Below are 17,931 nucleotides of genomic sequence, written 5' to 3' on the forward strand. Positions count from 1 at the left end.
TCCTTTTAAAAAAAGAAAAACAAAATCCACAAGCAAGAAGAAGTAAGAAAGAATTCCCCAACCATCCCTATCCCTGTCCCTATCCCTGGTGGGTGTTGTGTGATGTGTCTTGCCTTCAATCTAACAACTGTCAGCTGTCCGTTTCGATAAGCTGGTTGGACTTTAACTCAATACAAGGAGGCATCGAAACTTTTACCACCTGCACACGGCAAGTTTTGTCCGTGTGATAAATAAATAAAAAATTCCCTTCGCTTCGCTTTCCCATTCAATTAGATAAAAGAGACGAGAGAGAGAGAAGAGACACTGCTACTGTTGCTGCTGATAATGCTGATAATGATGATGATGAAGTCCTTGCAGCTTGCATCTTGCTTGGCTTTCACTTAGATTTATGGTCTCCAGGCCCAACCTGTGACAGCTCGAGGTTCTCACGTGAAGTCCGGCGGGGGAATCCCGCCTCATCCACTGGCACCCACTAATCATACGGAGTGAGACGTGTCTGACAATCTGTTTTGGCTGTTGTTGGTTCACTTCTGCCTGTCAGTGTCAATTTTGTTAGGGGCATGGCAGAACGAGAGGGGGCATGCTTTTCGCTCCTCTAAAATAACGCAAGACAAATGGCATTGAAATTTTTTCTGGCAGTTTAAGTAGTTGGAAAAACCACCGCGTAAAAGGTTTATACAGCAAAATTTCACTTGAAACTTTTCCGGTGTGTGTGTGTGTGTGTGTGTGGAAGGGGGGAAGCATAGAAAATGGTTTTCCTTTTTGAACAATCGAATTAAGGTAATGAAATTTAGTTTGTTTGTTTTTTTTTTTAAGTAAATTGGAAGTCAACCAAATTTCGGGCAACAAATTTCATTTGTTTATATTAGTTTGGCAGTAAAAGGTCAAATAAATTTCAAATTCAATCAATTCATAGTTCGAGATTAAAATTGCTTTGGTCCTTTTAGCTTCTATTTTATTGCCTACTTTTTGGGGTTGAAATTTTGAAGGCAGTTGCAAATTTCATTCTAATTTTTGTGTTGCCTTCTAAATTGAAGTTTGTTTTTCATTTATTTGTTGTATGATTTTGTTATATATACATATATATTTTCAACATTCGTCTTTACTTGCTCTTGCCTTTTATTTCATTGGAGTTTTTCTATATTTTTTATTAATAAACAGATTTTATGGATTTTCTTATTTTTGATTGCCATCTTATCTTTGTCTCTTCATTTATTTTGTTTTCTTTTTTATCTAATTTATGGGAAATAAAATTCACTTGTTGTTTCTATCACATTTCCCGTTTCGCCTTCTCGTTTAACATTTTTCATTACTCCCCCACTCACTCTGATGCCATTTTGCCGTTTGAATGCTATGGAAAAGGTACTCATTGTCCTGGTTAATTTCCATCATCTAAATGCGTTATCTGAAGGGGCCAGGGCCAATTTTCACGGCCTACGCATTACTTTTGATGGCACAATTTTGAACATTAGAGCAGACAACAACAGACCCAACCCCCCTTTCCCCTTTGCCCCATTCCCATCACACTCACTCAACGACGATGATGAAAATTGCTCAGTGATCTGTGTGTTGGCAATCATTAGCCTCGAATGTCCTGGTCCTGGTCCTAGTCGTGGTTCGGGTTCTGCTGATGGGTCCTCCTCTTACGACTTCCTCCATCTTCTGGGTTGTCGTTGCTGCTGCTTTCTATTCTACTTCTCATCCGCTTGTCATTTCATTCATGCAACAATTGTTGATTGCTCGTCACAGCTTAAGTCCAACCCCAACCTGTCCACCCGCCCATCACCCTCTTTGGCGTGTTGCGTGTGAATTATTGTTGGTAATAAGTGAAATTGCCTTGTCAGTCAACCGGGGCAATCTTTGAGAACTCTCTCTGCCTTTCACCGCCCTCCTTCTTCTCCTCCCTTTCCTGCTCCTCCTCCTCCTCATCCATATGGGAATATGGCCAAGGAATTGAGGCATTAACTAGCTCATTCGAGGCTAAAAGTTTACTACGATAGTTGAAGGTATCAAGTACTGTAACCAGTTAATTTCCAACACCTCAAAGACACACTCACACACACACACACACACACACAAGTGGTTACAAATTTAATCAAACATACCTAAAAGGAAAGGGCAAGACGGTGGCGTTGTGGGGTGGTGGGGGAGGCCGCTGAATTGGGGGCACAAGGTGGTTCTAAATTATTCAGGCCGCCAACAACATTCAGAGTCCTTTTTTTTGCTGTAACATTCCAACATCTGTGTGTGTGTGTGTGTGATATATTCAAATGAGAGACATGTCAGGAGCGTATTAGGCTTCAAATGATTTTCCCCCAAACCGATTAAATCTATTAACAATTTTCCTTTTTCATGGTTTATTTCAGTAATTGGTCATTTCTTGCCACCTTTTAGCCATAAATTTATCCAAAATTATGAAATTCAGTTTTCCCCTCCGTTTTGAAAGCCGCTCCTGTGTCTATGTGTGTCTATGTCTCACAAATTGTGTGTGTGTGTGTGTGACTAAAAATCTCAAGTTGTGCCAACACAAAAAAAAAGAAACTGAAGAAAAAACACATATGAAATATGCAACAACCGTGCAAAAGAAAAAAATAATACACATACGTTGTTTAAGTTTTTTTTTTATTTTGCACAGTGGAAACGTTCAATAAAATATCAGTCGAAGGATTATTGCTAGGAAAACTATGATTTTTTAAGCAAAAGCCTAAGAGAAGCAAGATTTAGGCCTGTTCTAGTTTCGACAAGTCGGACTTGAGGCCGATACAAATTACTGGGACTCGAATCATTTGATTTCAGAAATCTCGTAGGCTCCAAATTCTCCCTTCTTTTTCTCAAGAGAATTTCTAAAAAGAAGTTGTAAACCAATTTGAAACCCATCGAACGATTTCAGAAGTGTTTTAAGGCATGTTCCTTTAGCTCCTTTAGAAGATATATACTTTGATACTTCGTACTGGCAAGGATGGTCAAACATTGTAGTTAACCTTTGGCACCACTGTATCCTGAACATGTTTCTTAGCAGTTTCCGTTTTCATCATCATCCTTTCTGCTGTTGTTTGCCAACTCAAATATGCGTTTCACTTGCCTTGCGTATTATTTGGCGCATTAAATTTATGTGCGCAATTGTGCTGAGTTGTGTGTAACGTGTCCAAATCCCATCCCAAGCCAAGTAAAGCCAAGCCAACCCAACCCAACCCATCTCAAGGATCCGTTTTTGCTCCTCCAGCACATCATTTGGAATGTATTACATGTTGTGTATTCGAGTTTCCATCTCGATTTTCATTTGTCGTCGTTGCGTCAATGGGGGGATTTCACCTTCTACGAACTACGTTTAGCCCAAGCAGGAGTCCTTTCTAACGAAGAAAAGGTCCTTTGTGTGTTATTATTCAAAATCCAGTCAATAATACGATACGCGTTGCTAATTTATTATACCAAACACAAGGAGACTTCAACTTAAACATATGGAGGGGAGAGGAGTGAGAGACAATTACAATTTCGAATTCAGAATTTTTGCATCCGTTAACATGTGGGCTCCACTTTCCAATCTTTCACAGCTTTCTCTCGTCGTTTCCTTGGGGTGGGCGGGGGAGTTTCTTCAATTTTATTCCCCTTTATTGGCTTTTGCATTTTGTTAGAGCTTCTTAAAATTCATACACAAGTATTCTGTGGCCTCTTCGCCCCGCCCCCTCCCTGCCCTCGCCCCACATTTCTCCCGTTTCGTTTGTCAATTGTCTGGCAAGTTTTGGTCTTGGTCTTGGTTGCTCTTTTTGCTTTTTGTGTGCAAATTAGTTTATTGGAATTTTCTTGTTTTCCATTTCGATTCGAAAGCGACTCGACGATTTATTGCGACAGGGCCAAAAGAGGAGGCATCCTGTTTGGGCCAACCAAAACCCCAACGAACTTACGAATTGAATTCAATGCATTTGAGATTTAACTTTTTCAATTATTATTATTCTTTGATTAGTTAAACAGAATACTTTCATCAATTCCTAAACACATTTGGCTTGCCACAGATTTTAAGCAGAAAGTTTACTTTTTCGATTATAATTGAAAGAAGTTGCAGAAACAATTCTTCAATCTTCATTTCGTCCTTTAAATAGATTTGCATTCTATTGACATTGTTTAATCTATCTAACTATTAAATTTTTGTGTTGCAGCATTTCAAAAATTAAGTTTCACTCAGTGGCAACTAAAACGAGTTGTTCAATTTCTCCTTACCCTCGGCAAACTTCTTAAATTTATAATATTACGTGTTACACATAGCCAGAGGGATACACACACAAACACACACCCACTTCTATACACACACACACACACACACAGCGAAATACAGTTACAAGCTGGCTATTAAAATTTTAATGAAAATGATGTCCACTGGGACGGGGTAACAACATTCTCGCATTGCCAATGACGATGACTCACAGATGCAGGAGGAATGGCAAGAGCAAGGGGGTGGGAGGAGATGGTTTGAGTTAGATGGTTGTGCCAACTTACGGGGCAACAAGATGGAGAACAAAGCGCGAAGGGCTGGAGCCTGACTGGCGAAAAATGTATAGTAATAATGAAACACTGTAGAATGTGAGTGCGTGATGTTCGGGGCATAGTCATGGTGGGGCATCGTGCGTGCAACTGCCATATCAATATCAAAATAAAGTGTAGCGTATCCCCTACAGCTCCGTCCCACTCATGGAACAGGTGTATTAACACTAGAGTTACCCCAACTTGGATTCGTTTGGCTAGTTTTTTTTGCACGCAATGCCTGGAAATTATTTGCACAGTTTTTTTGTTTTTGCCAATGTATTTCAATTGAACTGAATGGGTCAGCTTCGCGAGCTTAGATCAAGGGTCGACACGCATAGCATTGTATACCAGTCGAGTCATGTAGCATAGAGAAACGATCCTGACATTGTCTTCCGTCCGATATAGATGATCTGCTCCCTTCTATAAGTGTGTAGGTTCTTTATGTTCCTTTTTCTAGCACTTTATTACACTACCTGCAAGAGTCTGGCTTTAGGAGCAACTGCTAAAGGCTTTCCCAACACTAGATTGTACGATCAGGGTTGCCAATCTACTGCAAAAGAGATTAAAATGTGTGTGATGCGTATTAAAGTCAATTTCTTTCGTCATCGATTTCCTCAGGGCCAAAAATCAATTTAACAATTAAAAGAAACACACGAAAAGCAACTCTCAGCATTTTGGTAACTAATCTAAAAGAAGAATCAGCCAACTTGACGGAGTAACTCATACTCGAACGTATGCTTTAGTATACGCCTCTTTGCTGTTGCGTTTGTTGGTTGAAATAAGTTGGCAGAGTTGCCAAAGTTAGTCCCCCCTCCCCCCCACTACAATCCACCATCAGACACAGACATGGCCCAAAGTCACAGTTAGAGTAACTGATTAATATGCAGTTAAGGGGACATGGAAATAAAACAAGCAAAAATTCTCAAAAAGAAAGAAAAGTGTAAGAAAAGTGTAAGAAAAGTGTTTTCCGCCCCTTCTTCTTGGTTTTTGGCAACATTTTGTGGCATTAATCATATGCGTAAAGCTTACTTCAATAAAAAGTGAATCCAAGAGTGAGTAAGAGACTAAGGCTAAAACTGAAGAAGTAAAAAACAAAACAAAAAAAAAAAAAGTGTCAAGCGTTAAATGTTCTTTCTTCTGCCACGAAGCTTTTTAAAATGCAAAACGTGTCTTTTGTTCTTGTCATTTTTTTTGTATGCATATTTTGGAAATTGTCTCTGAAACTTTCGTCTCTTGCCAGCGTTTTGCTGGGTTTTTTTTGCTTCAGTGATTCTTTTTTTTTGTTTCCTTTAGCTATTCTTTTCTGGCATGCCGCGGTCGCATTAATTAAAATTACACAGAATCGCTTTGGGGGCGCTTTAGAGAGCAGGGCGAAGGGGCGCAGGGAGGGGAAGGGTCTCTGCTCATAAATTAAAGGCGCTTATGAATTTTATAAATTATTTGGCATGTTTTTTTGCTAGGAATGGCGGAGATCGGGGGAGCCCATTAAGAGCAGACATCGCGCCCGAAAGTAGGCAGCACTTATTGAATTTCATTAACATGTGCTTTGGCGAACATCCCGAATGCAATAATTTGCATGCATGTCTGTGCATGTTTAACTACATGTCGGGTGACTGACTATGCTCCATCTCGTTCTCTCTCCCTCCCCCCCATTCCATGCTTTTTTCTTCTTCTTCTGTTTCTTTGGCAAACTCACTTAATTTTATGCCCAAAACAATGACACGCCATAAATTTAAACGGATTTACCCGCCCTGCAACCCTTAGATCATAAGAGCGTGGCTGACATGGTCTGAGAGTAAAAGAGGGAGAGCAAGAAACACGGGGGGAATTGGGTGAGAAAACTTTCCACAATCATACAACACTTTGAAAAGTTTTCCAAGGTAAAACTTACTTTTATTTTCATTTCATTTTGGCATCCCAACACTCTAACTTTTAGTGTCCATCAATTTGATGGGGTACATATGTACATACATATGTAGCCATAATTTTTTGATTTGAAATTAATGCTTTGAAGTAGTTTTGCCCTGCGAAATGCGGGAAATCTCTTTTGAAATGCCCCAAGTCTAAAAAAACTTTAAACTTTATGCATACTCTGATAATTATAGTGTTTGTTGAGTGTTTACTTTAATTATCTTTTTGATGTGGAAAAGATGAAAACGCTTTCTTTCTTTTCATGTTTAAAACCTTTGGCTTGAGGTGTAAAAAATAATAAACTTTGTACCTAAAAACTGACAAACTCTGAATTTGTAAACCTTGCCTCAGTCGGAGCTGTGATTCTCAACTAGTTTAAGGATTACAGAAATCAATTCTGAAATATTTATAAAAGTTTGTTCGGTATGCGATAACCTGTTCACTCTCTTTGATGTTGCCAATTTCATGAAATACTTTAATGAAGTAACTTGATTGCAATGCCAAGTTACGATGATGCATTAAGGCCAAAGTGTTAAGTTAAATAGTTGACGGACAGTTAAAGAGTTTTAGTCTCTGTCTTTCACAAACTATCACTCACTTTAGGAGCTTAATAGTTTTTGTTCCCTTTTTTGAGTATTTAATGTAATCTAATGAGATTATGATACACTTGAGTGTGAAGCAAATCACAATCCTAAATGATTTTCAATATATTGAATGTTAGTTGAAGCTTGAATTTATGATAGGTTTGGATTGGAAAGGTTGTAAAATTTATTTATCATATCGAAAATTTGGGTGTTACAAAGTTCTCTTGCTGAAGATGTGGGTATAGCTAACTCTAGTAATGTCTGCGCTGACGATATCCTGGTGGCAAATAACGGGATGAGGGCACCTGAACATTGGATGAAGCAGCTCCATGATAGCCAGCAGTGCCGCCAAAACCGCTGCGTCCTGCTTGATGATGATGCCTGTTAAGGATGGAAAAGTTAAAGGAGCTGACTGAGCAACTGACATGGTGACTTGGATGACTTACTCATGTGGCACTGTGGGCGATGTTGGCAAATGCGCACCTTCGGCATGGAAACCATTCTTATCGGCCTTGTAGTTCACTGTGTATTGTTGGCCATCATCTCCGGTATACGAATAGGAGCCACGTACACCCAGTGAGCCATGTGGCCAACCGCCATGGAACTCGCCAGTCTCATCGCGGTGAATGCCATTGCCAGTGTCGTATCTAAGGACAATAACAAATAGCAAATTGTGGTTATTTTCTGATCGATTCATCGATTGATTCTCATTGATTTCGCGCACCCGAAATTGTAATTTCCATTGGCATCGCTCTGGTAATCACTTCTCACAATGGGAATCTGCTGTTGACCATAATGCTGACGCTGAAGTCCTCCACCAATTGGACGACCATGTCCCGCCTGTGCACCGCCGCTGTGGACGCCATGATAACGCAATTGACTGGCCTGTGGGGCCAAATACTGATTGGAGGGCACCGAGGCCGGTAAATAACGTTGAGGTAATCGTCCTGCCGCAACCATTGCACTGATTGCAATCAGGACTAGCACTATGGGATGCCAAAACATAATGTTCTCGTTTCTTTACCGCAAGGAAAAAACAACAAACAGAAAAAAAATTAACCACACACTCAATTGAAGTATTCAAAAAGAAAAAAAAAAAAACAATTAAACGATTTCGATTTCTCGATTTTGTTTTTACTAACCGTAAATCGAATGAATTTGAGTTGGAAACGTTTCAACGCCGACTGCTGTTGGTCTGGCTGGAGCGTTTTGCTTTTTATAGCCATCCCAAAAACCCAAAAGCCAAAAAAACAAAAAACTCTATGGAGCACCCAGTCAGTCAGTCAGTCAGGCCCGGCCCGGCCCGGCCCGACCCGACCCCAAGCTCTCTTTCGCTTTGGCCTATGCCATGCTCAATTTTAATTGTTTTTTTGTTCAACGTCGTCGACGTCGCGTCTCGTCGCGTCGCGTCGCGTCTTCAAGTCAGTTGTTTTGGCCGTTTAATTAGCCAAGAGATTAGATGGCCAACAGATGCTAGTTAGATGCTAAGAGTTTTTGTGTTGAAGGCGTTGCAATTTCTGTTTGCCTTCGTTTTTCTTTGTTTTACACTTTTTGTGCTTTTCGATTTGACTTCTAACTAGATAAATTAATGTGCATCAATCAAATCGATGAGATTGTGTATAAAGTGACAAATTTCAATATGTTTATGTGGGGAATTTATAAAGCCAATATTAATCAGATTAAACAATTTAAAGAATTATGTGCTCATCTCTTTCTGTCTCTCTCTCTTTCTCATTGTCTCTTATACTCTATGAATGAGAAAAGTTGATGCCAAAATATCTATTTAAACACTAAGAGTTAAAATACAGAACTAGATTCGTGTGGAAATCATTACTTTACTTTTCGTTCAATTGTATTTCCACTTTGTTGTCAAGTTCGAAACAAGTTTTGGCTTTTTAATGACATTTTTAATGGCTTCTATGGGAGTTTGATAGTTCTGGCATTGATTACCATCGATTGCCTCATAAATCTAACTATCATAACAGCAAAATTGTTTTAATGCTACTTGAAACATAAAACATTATTTGCAAATACATTAGTTAAAGTAATGTCTTCTTTTTTTCTATCGTAGCTGTAATTCCCAACTAGTTCTGGTCTTGAAACGAAAGCTTAATAATGAATAAGCGAAAATACTATTCCAAAAAGTAATTTTGGTAACAAGTTTTTGCAACTACCTGTAGAAAACGAAGGCAAATTAATGATAAAAGAGCAAGTGCTATTCGAGAGATTCATTTGGAGATCAATTAATGGATGTGGGTGAGGCATTGCACCTCATGATGATGATGATGATGCGAGGTCATATTTGGGGATTGTACATAACATTTGGCACTATGGTCAAAGAGAAGGAACACACATACAACCACACGCCAAAAATCTGTGGTTAAACTAATTATAGCAACAGGCATCGCTTGATACCCTATAATTCAGTTAGGGCAGAGCTTTCTAGGTTTTCCTTTAAGCCTAAGAAATTCTTACACAAAATGATGCCGGAACTTAACAGTTTTTCATAAGAGATTTTTGTGTTTTGGTTTCCATCCCAATCATGATGTTAGATAGTATACTTTGTGCCATCATCAAGACTTGGCTAAGCACCTGGCGGAGTTCCGGTTCGCCAAACGCAATCGAGTGGTTTGAGTTAATTCCAAAAATGCCCTCACTTGAGGGCCATTACAAGACAGCGGCAAGAACGAAAAACCCAAAACAAAAATGTTGCCTTAAGCGGCCACAAGCCTTTGAAGCATATAAACAACTTGAGAACAGAAAAAAAAACATTGTTTTATTATGGCTTGATCGTGAACATCATTCGTATGCTAATGATCATCAAACGGCAGCAAACAATACGGTAGCAAAGATGGAAGAAAGCCACCATTCAGAAGCCCTAATAACTCATTTTACAGAAGGTTTTATATGGGGTTTAAGGTCTGTAAAAGTTCCAACTACTCCCCCCACCATCACACCATCTTCTCAATACTTACGATATTTGTGCTCAATCATTATTCTCAATCTATCTATTGTTGATATATTTTTAGATGAGCTGCATTATATGTAGAACTGGTTTTTCATTCTGGGTTTTTATGTTGGCTGTCGCTATATTTGGAATTCTTATTATGTTTGTTCAGGATTTTGGTTTGGTTCTCATCGTATTATATCCGCAATTATTATAATTTGCCATTGCTCATCAAACGAAACGATTCGAAACGAAACGAAACGAAACGAAAACTTCATTAATTAATATAAATAATAATAAATGATGAACTAATCAAATAAAAGCGTGAAAAGTAAAGTTGCTAATGATGCTTCAGGGGGATCGTTTCGAAGTTTTTGCCAGTTCCCTTATAACTTATGATCAATCATTGTGAATTGTGGCGAAAGGTTAAAGCTTAGAACGCGTGCTCAAGATGTTAGAGATGTATGTTTTTTTTTTGGTTGTTTGTTGTTCTTCCTATTGTTGTTGTGGGAGATGTTCTTCTTACTTCAAGATGTTTAAGAGTTTTTCTGCTGGTTTCGGTTCTTTTGTCTTGCTGGTCGAACTTTATGCTTGGTTGACGCATCAAAATGCATAATGTATCTACACATTTAGCTGGACGACGGCTACGACGATGACGACGACACTCGCTAATGGTCCATCATTAAGTTTCATTAGCAGACACTGTACACCAGACACTCTCTTCTTCTCATACCCTTTTTTTTAAAGGAATAGCTTTAGTTTTAATGCAAATTTGAATGACTTTAAAGTCACACTAAAATGATAAACCATATCCTTTAACTTTCAAAGTAAAGAAATCCCGTTTGATCTGAAATTCTTCATCATTAAAATTGGTTTTTCATTATAAATAATGATAATTTGATGAAAGCAAATGGTATCTGGCCACCACTCCTCTTCTTTTGATCAATTTCGAATTCCTTTCGAGTCATATTGTTAGTTAGAGGGTGTAGAGTATTCGTTGCTGGGAAAATCGTATCCGGAATGTATTTTGTTTTTGTCGTTTTTTTTCGTCTTTGGTGTGTAATTTATGCAACCAAGGGTTCTTCGTCTTCTTTTTCTTGGGCTTAAACGCTTAAACGGATGTAATGCCAAGTCGCAAATGAACTTGTAATTTACAATGAATATGACACTGACAGCTGTTACCGTCAGCTCTTCTCTCTCCCTCACACTCACACACTCTTAACTAACTGTTCTAAATGCAGGTACTCGTTGTAGTTGTAGTTGCGAAACAAATTTGCATGTTTTGACTGACAGTGAAGACTGTACTATATGAGAGTAAAGCAATTATGTAGGTATAATAATAAATTGAAAGATCATGGCTAAGGGAAAAAACTGTTATACAGAGTTAACTATTGCTTCTAACTGTTATACCTTACATGTATATAATTGTTAGGCGTAACTATAATAACCAATTGTTACACTTACCTGTTATACATCTTGACATAACTTTATCAAGATGGCCGATTTGTTATAAATACAAAAAACTGTTATACTCAGCAAGTTTTTGATAAAAATTCTCACTTGATACTCAAAAATATGCAAAACATTTTCACTTTGCAGGACCTTCAGAACGTTTCCTTCTCTTTTTGTTTGCTATTTTTGCTCAACTCGACATTTTATCATTTTCTTTTTCTCTTTTTGTCATTGCCCACGCCCACTTTGCAGCTCACTCGCCTGTGCCTAATTGAATTATGATTTAATCTAAAGAAAATGTTTAGATATCTGTGTAATCGCCTTTTAAACGGGCCAAGAAGCAGCTGAGAAAAGCTGCCCAAGTGCACAAATATTGCAGTATGTTGGTCTGGTCTGGTCTGGTCTGGTCCTGGTCTTCCTTGAGTTTCAACCGAGTCCCCGTGGCCCCTCTAACTATTATTGTTAGGCGATGGCATTGCACTGATAAGCGTTGGCACGCACTCATCGCTCCACCCCGGCGTTTTTTATTCCACTCGTTTTCGACATAAAGTTGCCTGGGTGAAATTCCACTGAAAAACCCTAAAGGATGGGGGGGCGGGAGGGCGGTGCTGTGTGTGTGTGTGCTTGTGTCTTATCGCGCGTCCTTGCCCTCATCGTTATTTTCCGTTTCACTTTGAACTTTTCAACGAGCAACAAGAAATGTCAAATTCAGCTATTTGTTTAATTGAAAAAAAAGAAGAAAAATAAGAGCTCAAAGGAGAAGTGGAAACTTCTTTTTGGTTTATTTCCTTCCGTTCTCTCTCGTATTGAGTTTGTTATGTGTCATTAATTTAAATTAGAGTTCTTCGTTTCCGTTCTCACTCCGTAATGATACCAACTCCTGGTCTGGCATTCGTTGCTGATTATCCCATTTGCCAATCTATTGTATTGGCCTTACATGGCAAATGAAGCCTTATCAATTACACACAGAGATTACAGATGAATAAAGAGGCGATGACTCGACAAAATGATGGCAATTTAATCTTCATATCAATTTCGGAATTTGGAATCCATTTTCTTCCTTTTCGTTTGATTTAGCATTGATGTAGTCGAAGAATTTATAATTTATACGAGGGTAAATTATAATAAAAGTTTGAGGAAGAAATTAAGATGGTTTTAGGTTGTCATTGAAGGTTTTCTTTCGATTTATTCAACTTTCCATCTTTCCAGATCTTGAAAGAGAGAACAGTTAATCGAGCTCTTTGTTTGTTAGTTACTCGTTGATCGTCTGGTCCTCTCAATAGCTTCTAATTCTAGTTAATTTTTATGTCAAAAATTGTATTCTAATTAAAGCTTAGCATAATATTTGATTATAATGATGTTTAATTCAACATTTGCTTTGGCTAAACTTTAACCAACTCCTGTAACTATAAGACTCTTGTCGTTTGCTTTGGCTTCGCCCTTTTTGTGTTTCTTTGGGGGCCAACTTTAACAAAAAGTCAGCCTAGCAACAATAACAATTTGTTGCTAATGCACTTTTTGTTTGCTTTTTGGTGGGCTTAACCTCTTCTCCCTCCTCTCCACAACACACACACACACACACACACAGTGTGACTCATGGAGGGAGAAACTACTCATTAAGCCAACTTTCGCCTTCCCCATCGCCATGTGTATCCCCAAGGCGGCAGGGGGGAAGCTGTGGCGATTTGTCCAGGATGAAGAAGTTTTATCCTTCTCATCCCCCTCAATGCTATGTTTGATTAAGCAATTCCAGACGGAAATTAAATGGACACGCAAAAACAAACTGGTGGCCACAACCAAAATAAGAACAACTCCAAAAAAAAAAAGACCCGGAATTAGTGCATAAGGTGGAAACGCTGACTTTCCGATACCCTATGGAACAACCGAAAAGGGGTTATACCCAACATTCAGTTAGAATAAATGTGGGCTTAATGAAGTTCCTTTCCTCGATTGATGCTACCCAGTTGTTTCGTCTTTACAGAGGGTACAAAAAGGGTCAGTCAGAGAGATGGGTGCGAGTACCTCATCTGCCTCCTCCTGCCTTCTATGGTGTGTGTCTATCAAACTTAACCGAGCAGCGCTCAAGTGAGAAGATTAAATCGCCATAAATATTAACTACAGTTGCTTCCGGGTGTGTGTGTGTGTGTGTGAGTTTGACTGTGGAATGAGACGAGCAGTTCTCCTGGCTTGGAAACTTGGACCAAAAGGTAAGACAATTTGAAAACGTTTGCCTTGATTTAGAGCCGGAAGGCACGCACATCACGTGCTCTCTCTCTCTCTACTCGACACCCTCCATCGTCCATCCATTGAGCCTTGGGACCGCTTTAAGAGTAAAGTAGAATCCCCTGGAACCATGGAGCCAAGTGTACAAATCAAATGATTTATTTGGTCAAGAACAGAGAAATTGGAGCATTTCGCGTGTTTTCAAAATAATTGAAATGTATGTGCGGTTCTGAGGGGGTCGAGAGCAAAGGAAGAGGCACGACATGAATGGGTCGTCAGATGTTTCACCAGGTGCAACATTGTCTAATTGATTCATTTGAGCCAGCAGCAGCAATAAAAGTGGAGCATTCTATGGGGTTCATGATGATGATGTTGCCGACCCGCCATAAATTATATCAACTTTTTATCCAACGTTGTCTTAATCAGTTTTCACTCGTTTTTTTTTTTTTTTTTTGTCTTTTGAAATAGGAATGATTTTTTTGAGGTCACTCTGTCCAATGACCTATGTTCATTTGTAGCGATTCCCCACCGCAGTCAGTTAGTTAACCCGTCAGTCAGTTGCAGCATCCTTTTTGTCAATCAACCCAACCTGAACCAGTCCCAGTTCTAGCCACTAGCCTCAATCTCAATCTCTCTCTCTCTCACTCTCCCTCTCATCACTTCAATTCGAATTCAAATTCAAATATCAACCCCATTTTGGTTTAGTTAATTGCCAATATTACACAAGTGCGGCCAAAAAACGTCAAGAGCTCAACTCATAAAAGTATGCTATGATGATGTGACTGGCTCTCTCGCTCTCACTCTCTCTATCTTTGGCTGTGGTTCTCTTATTTCATTTACACAGTGCTGATAATAAATTTGCACCTCTTAAAAGTCTAACTAATTAGCTTTTTTTAATATTTTTTAAAAATTTGTGCAGATTTTTGAATTTTCGTCGTCAAATAAAGCACGGGTCGTCTCTTCTAATGCTTCCTACAGCTCTTTGTGAGAAATATATCGTAAAATGTTTCAAAATCTTAAAAAATTGTCATTATCAAACACTGAAAGGACATGCTAGAGTGTTCCAAATAATCGGTTCATGTAAATTCTAAGCAATTTCATTTGTAGAATCAGCCTGAGTGTAATATTTTTGTTGAACACGTATGTACATTCATTTCTGGCAGTGAGTGTTTGTGTGTGAGTTCTTTTTAGCGGTGTTGCCACTCTGCGCAGACGCCGATATTGAATTGTTGGTAAGGCCGGCAACGCTCTGCAGGGTTGCTACACATACACATACATTTGTTGTTGTGTGGGTGCCGCACGTGTCACAGCCTATTTTGGGGGTTGTTGCAGAGCAGCGAACGGAGCAGAGCTAACTTGGCCAACGTCGGCGTTTGATTCGTATTCAGTTCAGCATCAGCCTTTGCAGTGCCAGCAACAGCAGAGCAAACGCAACGCGGGCGTTGTCGTCGTCCTTGCCGCCGACGGTCCTTATTTTTAAAAACAACAACAACAACACAACAGCAACAAAAACTCTACTAACAAAAAACATTAACAAAAAGAAGAGAAAGAGAGATATAGAAAGAGTGGGCTAGTAATAAACATAAATAAATGTGAATTAACAACAAAAAATTGTGTGTGAGAAATTTGTGAAAAAGAAAACAATTTCCATTTAGTTGTTGGTTGTTTGTTTTCGTTTTCGTGTCCTTTTTTTTCTGTTGTTGTTCTACTTACTTGTGCTGGTCCTTAGACATATCATAACAAAACTACTTATAAACCACGTAATTAAAATAAAAATACAATTACCAAACAAGCCTGGCATAAACCTAAACCAAATATCAGGACAAAAGTGTAACCAAATTTATATACATTTTCCAAAGAAACTATCAAACAAATATACAAAAACAAAAACCAAAACAAAAACAAACCCGCTAGGTGAGCCTTACAACTAATCCTAATATATTTAATCAAATGCCAAATAGTTTGTGATTAAGGCGCAAAAAAGGCCAGGGAAATGGGAAGTAAAAGACAAAACCAAATGAAATGATGAAGCAAACACAAACACAAACAAAACAAGTGCGCATGTTGTTGTAATATTGCGAAATTGATTTTTCCCTCGCTAGCTTCCTTCGGCTTTCTCTTCACTTGATTTTGGGTTCGTGAGCGAGCGACGTTGAGAGAGCGCCACATCCAACTGAGAGGCCTGGCCACCGCTGCTGCCATACTGTCTGGCTGTCAACCTGTCGCAATGCTCTCTCTCTCTCTCCTCTCCTCGTTGTGTGTTGCTGCTAATCAAAGCTTAATATATTTTGCTTCTTTCCTTTTTTTTGCCGCTGCTTTCGTCATGACCTTCATGACTCATCGCTGGGGCTATTCTAAGAAACAGAGAGAGAGAGAGAGAGAGTGAGAGAGAGACAGAGGGCAAGTTGGCTACGTGCCGTCGCATATGTTGTGTATTGTTGGTAGGCCGGGCCCGCCTTTTTTTTATATACATATACCCTATACTAAGTACTCCTACTACCATCGGGCATATTAAATGAATAGTCCTGTATTAACAGTTATTTCAGTAGGTATTCAAGATCGACTGGCAGCAATTGCTTTCTCCTTTCGATCTTAGAACCAACAGTTTTTAAAAAGTTATAGATAACTTTTAGTGGCTTCCTAAGCCATTGATTAGTATTGAGTTGTCCTTATAAAGTTATCCTGGATATGCCGCCTGCCGTTTTGGGCAGTTTGTTTTGGCGTTTTTCACTTAATTAAATTGTCCTCTTATACAATGGCTTATATAAATTGGAGCGCCTGTAATTTATGTATAGTTGTGGCTCATTAATTTTTTTCGGTTGCTTGTAGTTGTTGCTGCTGGCTCTTGTTTTTGGTCGGCCGCACCTTTGCCTAGGGCGAGTCATTACCAGGAGGTTAACTAAGGTTAGTTTGTTCGTGTGTTGGCATCCTGGGGATGGGGCTTCCTTTAACAGTTGATTAGTCATTTTCACTAAACTGCTAATCAAATCTTAGGGTTCTTATAAGTTGCAGCGGAAATTGTTGGCAAGCTTACGCTTAGAACTATTTTATTCATAGCATACTTTTCAGAGCAGGAATTGAGTTGAGTAACATTTGCTCGATAAAAACAATAAAGATGGAAGATAAATTTGTTAACTTATTATAGAAAGTTATAAACAATTAGAACAGAAAGAAGTTTACCTCAAAAAATATTAAATAATAATATTAAATTTCAGTTTGAATGTCATTTTATGTTGGCCATATTAACTATTTAAGAGTGTTTGCAGCTAATTCGAGAGAAATCACTTAATCTAGGGTATTAAAACTTCGGTGCTAATACAAATGACTTTATTATTTTTAGTTTTATTATATTTTTTGACGAGGCAGAAATTTTATTTGTCTGCCAAACTTTTATTACATATATTACACTTACAGTCGGTTAAATTTTGCAATGCTTTCACATTTGCGGCATCAAGGAAAATGGAGGTGGGGAGGTGGGGTGGAAGGGTAGAGAATGGTAAAATGCAATAATAAGCCCATCGAAAAAAGTTTTGCCTTTTTCGTAAGCCTTTTAATGAAGCGGCTTTTAATGAGCCCCATCGAAGGGCAAAGTTAATGAACGAAAGTGGGCAGAACTGAAATGCAAATGAATATGGTAGAGAATAAATATATATACTTTGTCCTCAGCTCTCCTTTTTTTGTGCTCTTGTTGGTTATGGAAGGCGTTGCCAAGTAAAGAATGAGGCACACAAAAAAAGAAGAAGAAAGGAAAGAAAAAAAAAATGTAATCAAAGAGCAAGAATGGAAAAAGTCTTATGTCGCAACAGACATAATATTAACAAATGGGCCAGGGCCATCAATTTGAAGCTTATTTAATGCCCAAGAATTGCCAAAAGGCAACGGAATACAAGACGTGTTTGCGTGTGTGTGTGTTAGTGTGTGTGTGAGTGTGAGAGTATGTACATAAGAACATGAATAATAAATTATGATAGAGGAGCCGCTACCCTCTTACACTTCCATTCACCTCAGCTGAGTCGTTTCTAACAATGCTTGCAGAAGTTGAAGTCCTTTTTTTCTGTTGCTGCTGCTGCTGCTTCTGCTTCCTGACTCTGCTTTTCATCAAGTGATTTTCCACGTCTGCAAAATGAGATAAAGAAAAACTGAAAAGCATTTTAGGCCTTCTCACAATGTGCTCATTGTTGTTGCGAATGGACAAAATATTCAAGAAACGAATGAAAGAAAAACGAGCAAAACGACACAAAAAAAAAGGCAAAATCACAAGCCGCTTAACTGCTTGGACTTGGTCTACACCATGAA

At 38.7% G+C, this 17,931-nt stretch overlaps 2 protein-coding genes across 2 annotated transcripts in view; one reads left to right on the plus strand and one right to left on the minus strand.

Moving 5' to 3' along the window:
- hwt (heavyweight) overlaps positions 1–17,931 on the plus strand; it is a 47,817-nt gene that overhangs the window by 4,535 nt on the left and 25,351 nt on the right.
- Positions 7,265–8,018, minus strand: Cpr11B (Cuticular protein 11B). Its single transcript, XM_068297838.1, has 3 exons — positions 7,738–8,018; positions 7,460–7,660; positions 7,265–7,394 (listed from the first exon to the last, which is right to left on the minus strand). Exons 1-3 carry the CDS (start codon positions 8,016–8,018, stop codon positions 7,265–7,267), a joined length of 612 nt encoding a protein of 203 aa, XP_068153939.1.

Source organism: Drosophila tropicalis, unplaced genomic scaffold (genome assembly GCF_018151085.1).
Source record: "Drosophila tropicalis isolate 14030-0801.00 unplaced genomic scaffold, ASM1815108v1 contig_158, whole genome shotgun sequence".
In the NCBI taxonomy this organism is placed as follows: Eukaryota; Metazoa; Arthropoda; class Insecta; order Diptera; family Drosophilidae; genus Drosophila; species Drosophila tropicalis.